At 53.4% G+C, this 15,735-nt stretch overlaps 1 protein-coding gene across 5 annotated transcripts; it reads right to left on the reverse strand.

Annotated features, from left to right (window-relative positions):
- Positions 1-4,145: 4,145 nt before the first annotated feature.
- SLC7A3 (solute carrier family 7 member 3) lies at positions 4,146-14,612 on the reverse strand. 5 transcript variants are annotated; one of them, XM_014256517.2, is made up of 14 exons: positions 14,441-14,612; positions 13,410-13,473; positions 13,015-13,183; positions 11,501-11,906; positions 11,146-11,304; positions 10,881-11,058; positions 10,667-10,779; positions 9,572-9,794; positions 9,255-9,394; positions 9,073-9,175; positions 8,582-8,793; positions 7,776-7,942; positions 7,409-7,517; positions 4,146-7,280 (listed from the first exon to the last, which is right to left on the reverse strand). In XM_014256517.2, exons 4-14 carry the CDS (start codon positions 11,868-11,870, stop codon positions 7,147-7,149), a joined length of 1,908 nt encoding a protein of 635 aa, XP_014111992.1. In that variant the 5' UTR covers positions 11,871-11,906; positions 13,015-13,183; positions 13,410-13,473; positions 14,441-14,612; the 3' UTR covers positions 4,146-7,146. The 5 variants fall into 5 exon arrangements, with proteins under 5 accessions (XP_014111992.1, XP_087918595.1, XP_087918597.1 ...); XM_088062469.1 differs by having other exon boundaries at positions 13,015-13,473; XM_088062471.1 differs by lacking the exons at positions 13,015-13,183; positions 13,410-13,473.
- Between the last annotated feature and the right edge of the window lie 1,123 nt (positions 14,613-15,735).

Raw genomic sequence — 15,735 nt, forward strand, 5'->3', positions numbered from 1 at the left:
AATAGCCTATAAAATGTAACAAATGCTCAGTGGCCACTTCAGAGAGGATGGAACCTACCCTTCCTTGTGTTTCTCCCTATTTTAATAAGAGTGTGGCCAGCACTCTCTAGCCTGTTCTTAGGTCCAAACAAAAGATGAGATGTAAAGCCTTTTTGATCTGACCCAAGAACCTCTCAGCGAGGGCAAGTAAATTCCATTGAACAAGTTAAATTCTGTCTGTAAATTTGGTTTGTATTATGTAAACAATAGCAGCTGCTCCCTGCCTAGTAATGTGTCATGATTTTTCATGCATTATCTTGTCAAGGATAGTAGAAACTGTTGAACACCTATGTGCAGACCAGGCAGTTAAATTAGTTTAACACTCACATTACCCCCAAGTCTTGATAAGTGAGCTAGGAGGGGTGTTACATTAAGTTTGTCAAAATGTCTCCTACCTCTCTGATTTGCAAGTCAGGTTGCTGTGCCTGTACAACTGTCACAGGTCTTGTTTATTCTTCAGCGGGTTTAAACAATGACAGCATTGACCAGCCTGTGATGTAGGTTGTCCCTGAGATGCAGTGAAATGGAACAGGACATTGACTTAAAAATGGAAAAATATAAGCAGTCATCTGTCCAGGCTTGCAAAGCACCATCAGTGTGAGATCCTGTGTGGAGAATGTGAATTAGAGATGGAATAATTGCTTGGGTAAACACAGCAGGAAAATGGGAAAGCTTAAGGAGGACAGGGGGATATAACTGCCTTAAAACTACGATTAGCAAAGAAATCTCTTGTGTATGAGGTCTGGAAACCAGCACACCTGTGCAGCCTTTGGCAATCCTGATGGTGCAGAGAAGGGGTAGTTCATCAGGAATGATGGAAAATGACCCATCTGCACCATAAATGTGCCACTTGCACTGCCTGTGCTGCCTCTGCCATCTCCTCTCTGCAGTTCTCACAGGCTCGCTTCCAGCCATAGTGAGGTGTGGGTGCCATTGGGATACAACTGTCTCATAAGAGAGGTGCTCCTCTAAGGCACCAGGGTGACATTCTACTGGGTGCAGGCATCATCACAGCATGTTGTCAGCTCCAGGACAGACTCAGGGGAGCCACCCTTTGGCTAGTTGCAGTGTGGACTGGGGGACAAGAGCAGGAACCACGGCACTAGCTGCAGCACTGGGAAGAAAGGAGAGCAAGAGAAAAGCAACCACCTGGCAGCAAGTCATCACGCCAGACCTGCAAAGGCAAAGCGAGGTGAGCATTAAGCCTGTGTGATTAGAGAGTTGGCCACCTGCCACAGCTCAGGGCCAAGAGGATTATTGGATGCACACAGGCTCCTCACAGCTACTGGGTCATGTGTGCTTAAGCTCACCACAGAGAACAGAAGGGTTGGGGCCTGCCTGGAGCCAGGTGAGTAAGGAGTGATAAGAATCTCAGCCATCACCGGCTTTGATTTCCTGGAGCCCTTCTGGACTGTGAGGGCTTACAGCACAACCCAGAGCTGCTGCAGAAATATCAGGAGTTGGTATCAGTTTGCTCTTACACCAGTGACCCCATCTGCCTGGAGTCAACTCTCTAGATTCCAGAACTCAGGCCCTGCTGATGGATTTGTCCCTCTCAGCAGCCACTGCAGCTCTGCTCCATCAGCAGGGAAGGGGATCTGACAGTGCTCAGATTTAAAGGGAAGAAGATAGCACATTAACTCCTCATATTGAAGCATTTGGTGTCACAGAGCAGAGCAGACTTGCCAGCCTATTTTAATTCCCAAGCGGATCAAAATTTAATCTGCTGCTACATCTCTGCCTGCCAGGGCCTGTTCTGGTCAGGGAGCGGTGCAGGGGCAGGCTCTGCAGCTGCAGCTCTCCCTCCAGAGGCTCAGCAGCACAGCCCCCCATCTCCATCCTGCTCCCAGCCTGCATGGCCACACTCATGGCCTCTCAGCAGCCCCCCTGGAGGTGGCAAGCACCTGATGTTCAGAGAGCTGCTCCAAAGGGTCTGCCAGGAAAGCCCCATGTCCCCCAAAACCAGTTGGATATGAAGTTATGAATGCCATGGGATGTGGTGGATTCAGATGGGGAGGGAGGCTTAGAGTCACTCACTGTCTGCACTCCCAACACCCCAACCCACCAGCAGTACATCCCTGGCATGACCCCAGAGCACACTGTCACCAGCCAGTGGCCACAGCCAGGCCTCTACTGCAATGCCACCCTCACCACACACCTGCTCAGCATGGCTTGGGCCAAACACAGCAGGACTCAACAGCCCTCCAGCTCCCCTTTCAATCCAGGGGGGAATGGCAACAAGGAAATCACAAATCAAGCCTGGGGAGGAAATGCCCCAACTGTCAGGGCAAACCGCATGCAGCTGCGTTGGGGCTGGTTGCTTCCTTCCCCATAATGGTGCGTTATCACAAGCTTCTCAACAGCAAAGCCAGACTGCTTTTTGCTGATTTTCTCAAACAACAAAATGGCCCCTTCCAGACCAGTACAGGAGGGGAAACCCACCCTACAGCCCTCAGCACCTGACAGGCTTCACCAGGAACACACTTCTCTCCCAGTCTGTCTGCAGGATGGAGCCTGGGCTGCTATCAGAGCAGGCTGCTGGGGCACCGGGTACAGCAGTGGGAACAGATGGTTTGTGTAGACAACACACACTGAGGCTCTGGCTGGGTGTTGTTCACCCACCAACTGATGTGCTGAGATGTGCACCAACACCAGCACAGCCTGGGAAAGGCAGAGGTGCTGCCCAGCAGAGGATGTGGTGCCATGCCTAGCAGCCCTGCTAGCCTGCATGGAGAGGGAGGCAGTGACTCCCCAGAGTGGGTGTGCAGAGCTGGGGCAGCCTCCGCAGGCTGACAGCCAAGGACAGAATGCCTGGCCCAGAGCCTGGGGGTGAACAGGGCTGCTGTACCCATGGCTGAGTGGCACTGACTCCCCAACCCACCATGGACTGGTGGCTACCAGACAGCTGCTTTCCCTGATGAGCTGACATAGTGGGAGTTGTCCAGAGCTTCCAGAACCACTCCAGGCTCCGAGCTCTGCCAGTCCCCATGGATGCCTGGGATGGGACAGCAGAGCTCAGTGGGACAGCCTGTAACCAGGCAGGGATGTGCCCATGGGCACAAACAGACCCACAAATGGACGTGGCGCTGGCTGTGCACACTTGTATGGGGGACACAGACACAAACAAAGGCACGGGGGGCTGTAGCAGTGCCAAGACAGGGGGTGACAGCTATAGCTGTATCAGAGGCCCATTGCTCTCTAGCCTTGGGGTTATAACAGCACCTGAAACTGGGTGCACAGGGACTCAGCAGGGACCCATGTGCTGCCCCTGGCCAGAAGATACCCACAAGGTGGGGTGGTGAAACCAGCATGGCATACTGAGGCACCAGCCTGACTAGGAGAGCTGGCAGCACCCAAAGAATCACCTGCAGCTGGGGGCTGGAGCCCGAGGCCCTGGCAGGGCACCCCAGCCTGTGACACTGGGGCAGTGAGTGCCTGTCCTGATGCCCAAACAGGAACCACAGCCCCTTTGACTGCAGGGACAGCCCTGGGCCAGGGCTCAAAGCTCCAGCCCACAGGCCAAGCAGAGCTGATGACCCTGCAGTGGACCTGGTACCACTGCTAATAAACAGCAAGAGATGCCAAAACCAAGCACAGTCCATCTGCCTTAAATTAGGTTTTTTTGGATACTTATGTCAGGTCTGATTTAGACCAGACCAAAATCTGGAAAATCTTCTCTCATGGATGCAGCCTAGCTTCTGGTCAAGCTTCCTCTGCAGGCTATTGCTGGCACCTCCAGGAGGTATCATTTCCCAGACCTTTACTGTTTCCACTGCTCTGTAACTTGGTGACACAATCCCTCCCTGCACAGGGCCTGAAAGCAGGACCATGACAGGCTGCTGTCCTGCGCACCCAGGTACCAGCAGCACTGGCTGGAGCTGATTTGAAGCACTGCTTCACAGCTCTTGGCTTAGGCTCACTGTCCCCAGGGACAGTATGAGGACTAGTGGCTCCAACTGGCAGGTTTTGGACAGGGATGTCACCCAGCACAGCTGGCTGGGACCCAGCACTGTTGTATACCTAGCCCAGTGGCTTGTAGGGTTCTATTGAAGGGCCCATGACCACAGGCCATTAACAGGAGATGCAGAAAGACCAACAGAAAAAAGTACTTAAAAACATTTAATTTAATATATTTTAAAAATTGCTGTAAAATTATAGAAAGGCAGATGAGGCTGGACACAAGTACAGCTACACTGAGGACATCTCACAGACACTCGAGCAAGATATTTACACCAAACAGTATGGTCAGGGCAGTACCAGTTTGCTGGCAGTGCCATGAGTACCAGAACAAGTTGCAGTAAGTCTTCCTGCAGAGTTCCAGCCGTGGCTGCCAAGTACAAGGGTGACACTTGGAAAGCAGGCAGAGGTGGTGAACACAGCCACCTTACAGATGGAATGAGTACAGCTGCACTATCATGTAGGGCCTCCTGTGCACAGTGAAAGCAACTATCATGGCAAGAGGGCTGTGCTGGTGTCACTGTCCCTCTGTGGGACTGGAGGAGGGCAGAGACCAGCCCTGAGGCACCAGCACTCCCATCCAGTCACTGGACTTCCCTGTGAGCAGAAGAGGCAGCACAAGACCCAGCTCTGCAGTCCTGACTGTGTTTTGCCAGTGGGTAGGGTCAGACACAGAGACACCAAATTAAGGAACAGTGTAACACCCACCCTATAATTTCCATTCTAAGTCCTCAGTTTCCTCTAATCGTACCCCCAGTTACCTGTCCACAGAGTTCCTAGTCATTTTCCTACATAATACACCCTGTGATTACAGTCACTCAAGCTTCACAATATCCAAATAGAGCTTGAGAACGTTTCAGGCTTTGGTACCACATGGATTGTCTACTATCAGTGGAGGTAGTTGGTAAGCTAATTGTTTCATAATCATCCAAACCTTAACATTAACATACAATGCAATTATCAGAACAAAAAGCAAAAGGATTAGCATCAGTAAAACAACACCAGAGTAAAGCACTCAGTTGAGAATTCTGGTAGCTGTAGGCACCCATACAAAAAGAGTGTTCCACCATCTGTGTTCTCCAACTTTCTTCACCCTCTCCATCACATGATGTATTTCTGCCACGCCATGATGGACAGCAATCAAAGTCTTTTGTCCATTCTCCTGGGGCTGTTTCAGCAAGCCTCAGGTCTGTGTGTTGTAACAGTTCCTTTACCAGTTCATACCAATGGGAGTAGGCTGCAAGTCTTGATTTGGGTATAGTTAGATTCCAAAAATTGTCAGGATATAACAGGAGGTAAAAAAAAATTAAAATATAAACAAAAAATAAATAACTAAGATCCTGTCATTGCAATAAAGCTACAGGCACAAATACTGGAGTGACTACTTGTATCTTCAGTAACATTATCTACAAATACAAAATCACAAGAGGTTCTCATTCATCTTGTTATATACAATCTCACAAAGTATACCTCTGACTTTCAGATCCTGCCCAATCATTTTCTGTAGGATATTTAGTATTACATCCAAAGCTAATTAATTAGCATTGTGAATGTTAATCCAAAATGCATCCTGCACAAAAGAATCCAAGCTCAAAACGAAAAACTCTTAGAGTCCTCTGAGTCTAGGGTTATCTCTGATGCTCCCTGTTTATGCAAACACACCATCCAAGAGAAAAAAGGTTCCCCTGGTCTTTACTTAAACTGTTCAAATATTTAATTTACTTCATGCTGAGTATAATCCTCTATAAGTATCCCTCCTGACCATTAGCATCTAATTCTACCTTTCATCTCCATGCTGGTCTCACATCTACAAATTTATCTGGGGAACCAACCTCATCAGAATCCACAGACTCCCAAATATCTCCATTCCATTTATCAGAATCCCACTGCACACCCACCTCTGCAATCACTGTATGCATTTTCTTGTGATTCACCTGCCCCTCTTTTCATGATACTGAGCTACTCTTAAGTGCAGCCTTCTTGGCAAGCCTGGTAAATCCAACTTATCAGCAAGCAGCTTATTTTGGCACTTTAGCATTACAATTTGATCCTGCAACCCACATCTGGCACTCCATGTTACAGCATTTCAACAACTGTTCCTTTTGTTGGTGTTTTGTTTGATATACTGTTAACAAAATCCATCCTTGCTTTCCCAAACCCACAAGTTCTTTTCCTTTTTTAGTACATGATTTTTGGATGTGTTTCAATACATCCAGCAGTTCAGCTTCTTTTAACTGACTTCCCATTGCTCACATGGTCCTCCAACCTTAGCCCACTTTAGGGCCAGTGAACTATACGGAAGGTCTTCCCATCTGGGAATTTTGGGCAGGACTGATTCCTTTCACTTAGATTTTAAAAGCAACAGTTTGTTCTGACCCTGCTGACTACACTTTGTTTTGCTTGTGGGTAGGGTCAGAGACAGACACCAGCTTAAGGAACAGTGGCATTTACTATGAAGTAAAACTGCAAAGAATCACAAAAGGATAAGCTAAGCAAGGCACCTAACCATGAGCAAAGATTTCCAAAGGGATAAGCTGAGCAATGCTAATCACTGCTACGAAAGAATGCCTACAGTGATAAAGAAAAATACATCACCAGTGAAGATACATCACCCAAGTCCAAGAGACATCAGCTGTGGGGGGAAGCTGTCACAGGCAAGGGCTGGAGAACCACTCCAGTAACTGGCAACTCCTGCAGTGCCTCCACCTTTGCAGGCCACGAGGCTCCTCCACTTTGCTCTGACAGTGGTCCAGCTTTTACAATGCTAAACAAACCAGCTGATATGATTTCTAATATAATTTTCCTGCCAGCTTTCTCCTAAAGCCCGGCCAGGGCTCAAGAAGGATCCAAGGGAATTGTCTTTGATCCTACACCCCTTAATTAGGCCGGATGTGGCCTTATCCTGTTTCTAGACACATAAAGGTGAACATGTTTTGCCAATAAATAAACACATAATACAATACTTCCTTAATGAGTTGAAACATACATTTGGTTGGAATGTTCATCCTAGGTCAGCCCAGGGCCTGTTGTTCAGGCCTTACTACTTCACTTGAACTCACTCTCTGCAGGAAAGGGGATGGATGTATGCTCTAGATCATGATCTTGTCCCAAAGTGGCAAAGAGGTCCATGAAGCACTGGTCCCCAGGCCCTCAGATTGCAGCAGCCCCAGGGCTGAGGTCCAGTCCAGGATGGTGCAGAGGCTTTTCTACTGTGGCACAGGCTTTTTCTGCATTTTTCCCTTCCACGCTGTTACGAATCCCATAGGTGAAGTAAATAATAAAACCTGCAGGACAGTTTCCATAATGAAATGTGCAATGGTGGGTTGTCAGCACTAACAGATCTCCAGGAGAGACCTGTGGGCACTGCACTCCCCACTGCAGAACACCTACCCAAAACCATCAGAACACCTACCCAAAACCATGCAGACAGCAAACCGCACCCAGGTGTCTGCACTCAGCTGTACCATCAGCAGGATGTTAACGAAGGTGCTGAAGATTGGCAGGAGTGGGAGGAAAGGTACCTGCAAGGGACAAGAAGTGCTGTGTCAGCTGTGCCTTGAGGGACCAGGCTGGGCTTGAGGATGCTACTGGCCAGTGGAAGGACCCCCTCCCTGTCACAGGCCAGTGCACCCAGGCACTTCCACACTCAGATTGCACCTCAGAAAGATGCATTCCAGAGCCCACTGCCTGGTTAGCAAGCCCTAGCAGTCCCTGCAGTGCCCAGATCCTGACAGAGTCCAGGGGGGTGCAGACATCAAGATGCAGGGGGCTGCACTCACTTTGAAGTTTAACCGTGCATTGTTCTGTGGCTGCCTCCAAATGATGATGGTGAGAACGAGCAGAGCCGCGAGGAGCAGCACCAGAGCCACAACACAGCCCACATTGGCAACCTTCAGTGCAGCCACATTGAGGGTCAGGACCAGGCAGATGACTGTGATCAGTGTGGCTGCAAGAGAGAGGGTAGTTGGGGGACTGCATGGCACATGGCCTCCCTGGGTCCCTGAGCCTCACAACAGCTGGGCTGAGGGACCCACTCCTCTTGGTCAGGTCCAGCACCCACTGTCTCTAACACCCACCCCAAAGCCTTAGGAAAGCACTTTGTTGGAGGCACATCCCAGACCAGCAAGCTGCAGGGAACCTGCACTTGGCTGGGGTTGGACCAAGCTCTGACATTTACCCAGCCCTGGCTGAGTCACCCCATTCTGGCTGTACAATGGAGCCATTGACAGACAGATCAAACCTCATTGGCTGAGCCCAGGCACGCTCAAGGGCCTGGGGACTGCCCTTGCTGGTGGCCAACATGGGTCAGGCTCATCACAGGGATCTCTCATGACCACCTCCACATCCCCGGGTTAGCACCCATGTCCTCCAACAATGCCTGTGCACCCCAAACCACAGCTGTACCCTGCACTTGGCACCCTGCTTAGGGTTCAGCACCTGCTGGCACTGTCAACAGCAACTGGCAACCTGGCCCCTCTCCTCTGCCTGGCATGCTCTCCATCCTTTCCCAGCTCTGCAGAGACACGCCAGAAGACTCCAGCCCCTGGCAGGAGGGGACACCAGCCACCAGTTCGCATTCACTCACCAATGACCACGACACAGACATAGACAATGCGCCCCGAGAGCACAGTGGGGGTGTCCCCAGGTGGGTTGAAGAGCATTTCCAGGGACAACGTCTCTTTGTGCTGGGCACTGGCAGCAGCGATGGTCGGGTTCATGATCACTCTCTCCTCCTCATTCCCATTCAGCTCCAGCATTTCCATGGCCTTCGGGGAGTTTGGCTGAGTGGGCTGGTACCTGAGCAGGTAAGACAAGCTTGCAGCAGAGCCCAAGGAACTTCCTAGCCCAAGGGAACAGTCGGCAGCACCTTCATATCCCTGCTGCTCTGGCAGCCCATGACAGCCACTCCAAGAGACATGCCCAGAGACACACACACACTCTGGTCAGCAGCCTCCATCTTGGGGGCTTGACATTTCCCCAGGCTGCATGCCCCTGGAAAAAAGCTGTGGCTACAAGTCCCAGGACAATGTAAGGAACATCGACCCTGGGCACCGCCAAACACGAGGAGTCACCCACCGGAGGATGAGCACGCACACCGCCACCAGGGAGTAGGCCAGCAGTGTGCCGATCGACATGAGGTCCACCAGGTCCTTCAGGTCAAGCAGGAGGGCAAACACCGCTGCAATGAGGACACGCAGCATGAGCACAGCTGCAGACCACCTCAGGGCCGGGTGCGAGGAGGTGGCTAGGAACCTTACCTGCAAAGCACCCCGAGACAAAGGTGGCAATCAGAGGGGTCTTTCTGCCACTGTGGATCTGCGAGAGGAACTTGAAGAGCAGCCCGTCCTCTGCCATGGCATGGATCACTCGGGGCATGGGAAACATGGAGCCCAGCAAGCTGTTGTGGAGAGAGATTAGGCAAGCTGCCCACATCTACCACCCAGAAGGGGAAGGGACTAGCTCTGTGCCAGGAGCAGGACAGCAGCTGGACAGAGCAAATCCCCAGCCCAGCCAGGATGAATGCTGCCAGTCCCCGTGCTGTGCCAAACAGGGCCAGTAATAGAGCCAGTCCTACCTGGTGGAGAGGGCACAGAGTGAGCCAACAGCAACGGCGTAGCGGGCGGGCTCCCAACCAACTGCCTTGAAAGCCTCAGGCAGAGGGCTGCTCTTGTTCAGGAGGAAGTAGGGTACCATGAGAGTCAGGGATGCAGAGACCCCGAAATAAGCCACAAAGCAGATGAGGAGGGACACAATGATGCCAATGGGAATCGAGCGCTGTGGGTTCTTGGCTTCCTCCCCTGTTCAGACACAAGAGGCCACACGTGCCCCACTCAACCACACAGCATGGGGAAAGTACCCTCAGCAGATGAGCCAGAGTAGGGACTTTTCATGGCAGTACAGGACTGGGGAGCAGCAAGCAGGGGCTGTTGGAGAGGAGGGGTCCCTGGCCATGCTACTGCACTGGCAGAAGGGATGGAGCTGTCCAGCAGCCTGGGCTTGCAGCCCTGCTGGTCATGCCAGCCCCTTCCCCTCACCAGCAGCTGTCTCCCTACAGAGCTTGTTGAATGCAGGTCCTCCCTGAATGTGTGCCTCAGCTTTGCAAAGGTGTGCTGCACCACACTCCCAGCAAGGGGCTTGGCAGCAGGAAAGGAGGAGGCTGCTGGGCAGCCCCTGGAGGCAGGGTGGCACAGCCAGGAAGGTCAGGCAGAACAGCCTGTACCAGCCACCCACTAAGTAGATTTCTGGGGTAATGAGAGGAAATTAAGAGAGCTGCCTGTGCTCCAGGAAGCAGCAGTTTTGCATGAACCCAGTCATTTGGAAAAAGGCTGCTTGAAGCTGGGAAATAACTAGGAGGCACCAGCAATTCCCAGCACTGTCGCAGGCTCAGCTCAGCAGTCAAAAGCCTCCCCGCTGCTCTGGGAGCTGCCTGCGCAGGCAGGGTGCAGCCTTGCTCCCACCATGGGGTGTAATGAGCCACTTTTCCTGGGGCAGGGCAGGCTCTGAGCCCTTTTGTCTGGCCCAGCTGAAGACACAGTCTCCACAGGGAAACCTCTGAGGAGCGGTGAGACCAGCTGTTTTCCCACACCATATAGCATCCTCCCCATCAGCTCCCAGCCAGCTGCTGGCTGTGCAGTGGAAATGCCCACGCCACCCCCACCCAAGGAAATACCTGTGGTGGCAATGCAGTCAAAGCCCACAAAGGCGTAGAAACAGGTGGCAGCGCCTGTCAGGACACCTTCCAGTCCAAAGGGGAAAAACCCACCATAGCCAAAAGCCTTTTTCCTGGAAAAAATGCAGGAGAGCAGCTGCCGTGAGGTACAAGGGCAGCAGGGCCTATGCCTGCCCTATGCCAGATCCTGGCCTGGCACAGTTGCTCTACTTACATGTCATCTGGTGAGTCTGACAGCGAGAAGTTGACACAGTCCTTCTCTGAAAGCTGCCAGTTCTTGATGTCTCCCTTGATGAAGCCAGCAATGATGACAAAGCTCAGCACCAATAAGTTCACGGCTGTGAAGATTTTGTTAACGAGGGCAGATTCGCTGACACCAAAAGCCAGCAGTACTGTGGGGACAGAAGAAGTGAGTGAGACCCATCAGGCTCCCATGCCATCACCCATGGTACCATGGATCCGCTCTCCTGCATACCCACCAGTAAGCAGCAAAATCAGGATTAAAGCAAAGAAGTCTGGATGCTTGGCCAGCACTCCGGGCATGGGCATTGGGATCTTGTTGGCGAAGAAGGTGGAGATGTGGTTGCCGATGATGTTGTCAAATGCTGCACTCCAGGCTCGAGCCACACTGGCTGTACCTGGTTGATGGCAAATCTGTGCATTAGTCCGAGCCCAGGGCAGACTGGCACCAGCCACCTGCACCTGAACACCCACCTCCCTGCTGATCCCACCCCACACCCTGCCCTCACAGCACCACACGCTGCCCCCCAGGAGCCTCCCATGCTGCCAGCACAGTGCTGGAAGGAGCCCCACACAAGCTGCCTGGCCTCATACCTATCACATAGGAGAGAATGAGGTTCCACCCGGTTATAAAAGCCCAGATCTCTCCAACGGTAATGTAGGTGTAGAGGTATGCAGAGCCAGCCTTGGGGACACGGGCCCCAAACTCTGCATAGCAGAGTCCTGCCAGTACAGATGAGAAAGCAGCCACCAGGAAGCAGAGGACGATGGAAGGACCAGCCATCTCCTTGGCCACCTCCCCGGCCAGCACATACACGCCAGCCCCTAGCGTGCTGCCCACACCCAGGGATACAAGGTCCAGTGTGGAGAGGCAGCGAGCAAAATGTGTGTCATCGGAGGTCAGGTCCACCATGCGCCGGCGGATCAGCTTCTTCCCAAAACTGGCCATTTTTTCCCCCAACATCTTGTCTTCTCAGTGAAGCTCACCTGGTCAAAAGCCCTGCAAGAGAAGAGAAATGTGAAGCTCAGTGCCCTTCAGGCAGCAGGACTCACACTGCAAGGCACAAGGTAAGCGATGATGTCCACAGGAGCCTGCTCCCAGCTTACCCATTGGCACCATGCCCCTGCCACACTGGCTGGCCAGAGACCATGGTGGTGGCACCCTCTAAGACACTGTGGGGCTGCACACACCCTGCCTGCACAGCCCTTGCACCAGGACAGTGAACCAGGGATGAACCCAGTCAGCCCATGGTGGGAAATGCTCATTATTCAAGCCCTGTGTGGTCTTGACCATAGAGCTCATAGGCATGTCCCAGAGCTTGCCCCATTTCCCAGGCTTGGCAGTCTGGAGATCCTTCATCCCAAACTTGACTGCTGGCACATTACTCCAGCCTGACACATGGGTGAGCACAGCAGCAAACGATGTGGATACAAACTCCTCCAGCACAGGCTTTAGCAGGCTGGCTGGCTCACTGGAGGCATCCATTCTTTTTTTGCTTTCAGCATTTGCACAACATTCTTTACAAGGACGCATAACCAGACAGACACATGGCACGGGTCCCTGGTGCAAACCCCTTGCCTGCTAACAGTGCTTGCTGAGCATTCTGCAAGTTCTGCAGGCTGTAATCACCCTGAATCTGTGACATCCCCACTCTGCTTGCTCACAGCAGCCACCTATCCCCAAAAAGCTCTAAAGATGAGCAACCTGTGAAGCAGGCATCCAGCAGAGAGAAGCTGTAAAGAAAGTGTTTCCCAATGCCCATGACCATGGCTGGCATCTCTGCCCACCACTGAACCTCCCACCCACCAGTGTCTTCCCCCTGCTGGCTTCTCCTCCCTTCATTGGGAAAGGGAGAACACTCCATACAGATGCCCAGGACTACATGCCATACTACATATATCAGCCTAAAGTACACAAGGATAATTTTGTGCCCTTTTCCACAAAGAAGGTTATCAGGATTACAGCGGCAACCACCAACTCGGCTGTATCCCCATAACCAGCAAACCATCCTGCTTCTTGATAAACTTCCTCCCGAGCACGTGTCACATTCAGCCTTGACCCCAAGTGCAACAAGTGCCCCAGGACTAGCACCCTCCTCAACCACTACCTGGACAAGTCCAGCTGCCTTCCCCAGCGCTGCTCAGTTGCTCCAAGTATTTCCAGTACCCGACTCGAGATCCGCATGGGTAGAGAAGCAACATGTCGGGCGGCAGCAGGAGCCACCCGCTGCATGCCGGTGCCTACGGCAATCCGGTAGCCGTCGCATCCCGCCGGGACTTGGTGTAGGTGTGGGAAGCTGTTAGCTCGGACCTCCGCCTCAGCCCCCGCGGGGGCATTTTCGGTCCCAAGGACTGCCAGTAAGGCTCCGTGCCGCCGCGGAGTCCGGCGACTCCCCGGGTATGGCAAAATCCGAGCGGGGGGGCCCGGCGGCAGCTGATGCAACAGCGGCACCGGTTGCGCCAAGCCCCTGCCGGTCTGGCGGCAGCGCAAACCACCACTCACCAGCGGCGCGGCTCGTCCGAGGTGCGATCCCCTTCAGGCGAACTCAATTCCGTTCCGTTCACTTCTGCGGCCGGCAGCAGAGAGGGGGAAGAGTTTCACTCGCGATGGATTTGTACAAATGGGAGGCGTTCAGCAGCTCCCGCCCAAAGCCCCAGCTAAGAGGAGGGCAGGCAGAGGCGAGCGGGAACAGGAACCCGGCTCCTCCCAGCCCCACTCGCGTTCCCGCGCACATTTTAGAATACTTAAATTCCAGTAACAAGTGGCACCGGGGCGAGGAACGGCTCGGCCAGCGGGAGTGAGGCTGCTGCGGGCGGCATCTCCGAGACCAGGGCAAGGCACCTTGCTCCCTCGGGAAAGGCCACGGAGAGGGCGGCTGCGGGTGTCCCGAGCCCAGATGTGCCATGAGAACAGAGCCTGGCCCGGCCGTGCCCCGCCGCGGCTGGGAACGAGGCGAGGCGGCGAGGCCAGCCCTGCTGCAGGGGCTGCGAGCGGAGCTCAGCCCGCGCCTTGTGGGGTGACTCTAGCCCGGCCTCCGTATGCTCCGCTAAAGCCCCCTCAGCTCTGGGAGCAACACGCAGCCCTAAGTGATGGGAAACGCCAGTCTTAGGAGAACGGCTCGGCAGCCAGGAGAGACGCAGGGGCCAGCACCATCCTCTCCAGCACTCAGGCTGGGACCCGCCCCTCAGCAGACCGCGCCTGATGCAATCCAGTGTTTGCGTGTCGTGAGCGCCCATTCAAAGTGGCAGCTCACAGAGAGGTAAGCCAGCCCCTCGCCGGCATCACTGGCAATACCCTGCTCCGGCGCCGCTATCGAGGCAAAAGGCTTTTCAGTCGCTTGCGGAGCGGAGGAGAGCAGAGCAGGCAGGAGCGCCAGGCAGCTGCCTCCCCCGCACCCTCCGGGGGTCAAACGCCGGGAGGATGCGGTGATGGAAACACCAGCTCATGCTTCTGAACTGGAAGTGACGCAGGCTCTGCCCCCGCTTACTCAGAATTTAGGGCTGCGGTTCAGCCACGCCCCTCTCCTCCCTTACCTCACGATGAAGGAACTTCCAGGCAGCATGAGGTTCCATCATGGCTGTTACTACTCAGACGCTTTCTACTCCTTCCAGGCCTACCAGCTGTAGGCAAGGACTCAGCCGGGCAGCACCATCGCCGAGAATGTTCTCGGGCAGGGTAGGCAGCATCACGGGCACAGCAGGACTCCGAGCAGGGTAACCCTGTCTCAGACAAGCAGATACAGGGTACCTAGAACAGTGAGGGGGCAGACTACGTGATTTGCCTGTTGCCAGAAACCTTGCAACATCAGGTGCTGGGAGGCAGTTTCCAGAAAGCGGCAGCATCAGGACACCAGAACATGCCTCCAGCATCCACATGTCTTCCCAGTGTCCCATCCTCACCTCCCAGTCTTACTGCTCTCCATTCCCATCATTCAGGGCCCTGATCCAGCAGCACAGGCCAAGGGCTGGGAGCAGGCAGAGGCATGGAACAAGCCAAGTGCATGTCTCAACAGGAACAGCAGGAAGGCAAACAGGAAGGCACATTGCAGCCAGCATCAAAGGAGAGTAGGAGATGGCTCCAGCTCATAAAGAGGGCCAGAAGCCCTGCAGAAATAGATCCACATCAGTCCTTGGATGCCCTTGCCACCTTCCACAACTGAAGCATTAGAATATTTCAGACTGGAAGGGACCTATAAGGACCATTAAGTCCAGCTTCACCCACAAGTGCCTCTCTATTTACAAATAATAAATCTAGCAGGGCACTTTTTCTCGTCAACTCCCTTAGTACCTGCACCAAGGAGTTATCTTCACCAGGCATGTACAGGGAACACAACAGCTTGTTAGGGCTCTGTGCTGTAGATTGTGCCAGCACTGAAGCTGCCCCAGCAACCAAGTGCCAAGCAGGGGTAGGAGACAGCTGACAGCTTCCCAGGAAGCAGTGCCCCAGGAAGGGCTGTGGGCTGCCTGTGAATGTGCATTCCAAGGCAACCAGAACACCAACCAGAAATATCAGAGGAGCAGGAACAGGCCAGCCTTACCAGCCCAACCTCAGGGCACTGCCAGCACCAGACAGCAGGACTCTCCAGTGCCTCACCCAGACACAAGGCAGAACAACAAGGTGACTGCATCAACCAAACACAGAGAGAAGGCAGCAAAGCAGGTCTCCCAGTGCCAGCATGCAGGAACAGGGAGGGATAATAAAACATTAATAAATAACCAAAGGCTGCAGAAGCCAAATGTGCCATCAGCCAGCATTGGCTTTTCCCACATCCAATGTGAAGGTGGTCTAAGGAAGAAACCTGCCCACACAGCTGCCCACAACCACCACA

The sequence above is a fragment of the Pseudopodoces humilis genome, chromosome 15, assembly GCF_049639895.1.
Source record: "Pseudopodoces humilis isolate 2021_Gansu_Grassland_sample_001 chromosome 15, ASM4963989v1, whole genome shotgun sequence".
Lineage (NCBI taxonomy): Eukaryota > Metazoa > Chordata > Aves > Passeriformes > Paridae > Pseudopodoces > Pseudopodoces humilis.

Bases quoted from the DNA above. Each gene is read 5' to 3' on its own strand.
- SLC7A3 (XM_088062471.1), bottom strand. From the start codon at position 11,870: ATGTTGGGGGAAAAAATGGCCAGTTTTGGGAAGAAGCTGATCCGCCGG. The intron at 11,305-11,500 runs GTATGAGGCCAG...GCCATCAACCAG, and splicing joins CATTCTCTCCTATGTGATAG to GTACAGCCAGTGTGGCTCGA. The intron at 7,943-8,581 runs GTGAGTGAATGC...TCTCTCTTGCAG, and splicing joins TGTCTGTGTCGTGGTCATTG to CCACACTGATCACAGTCATC.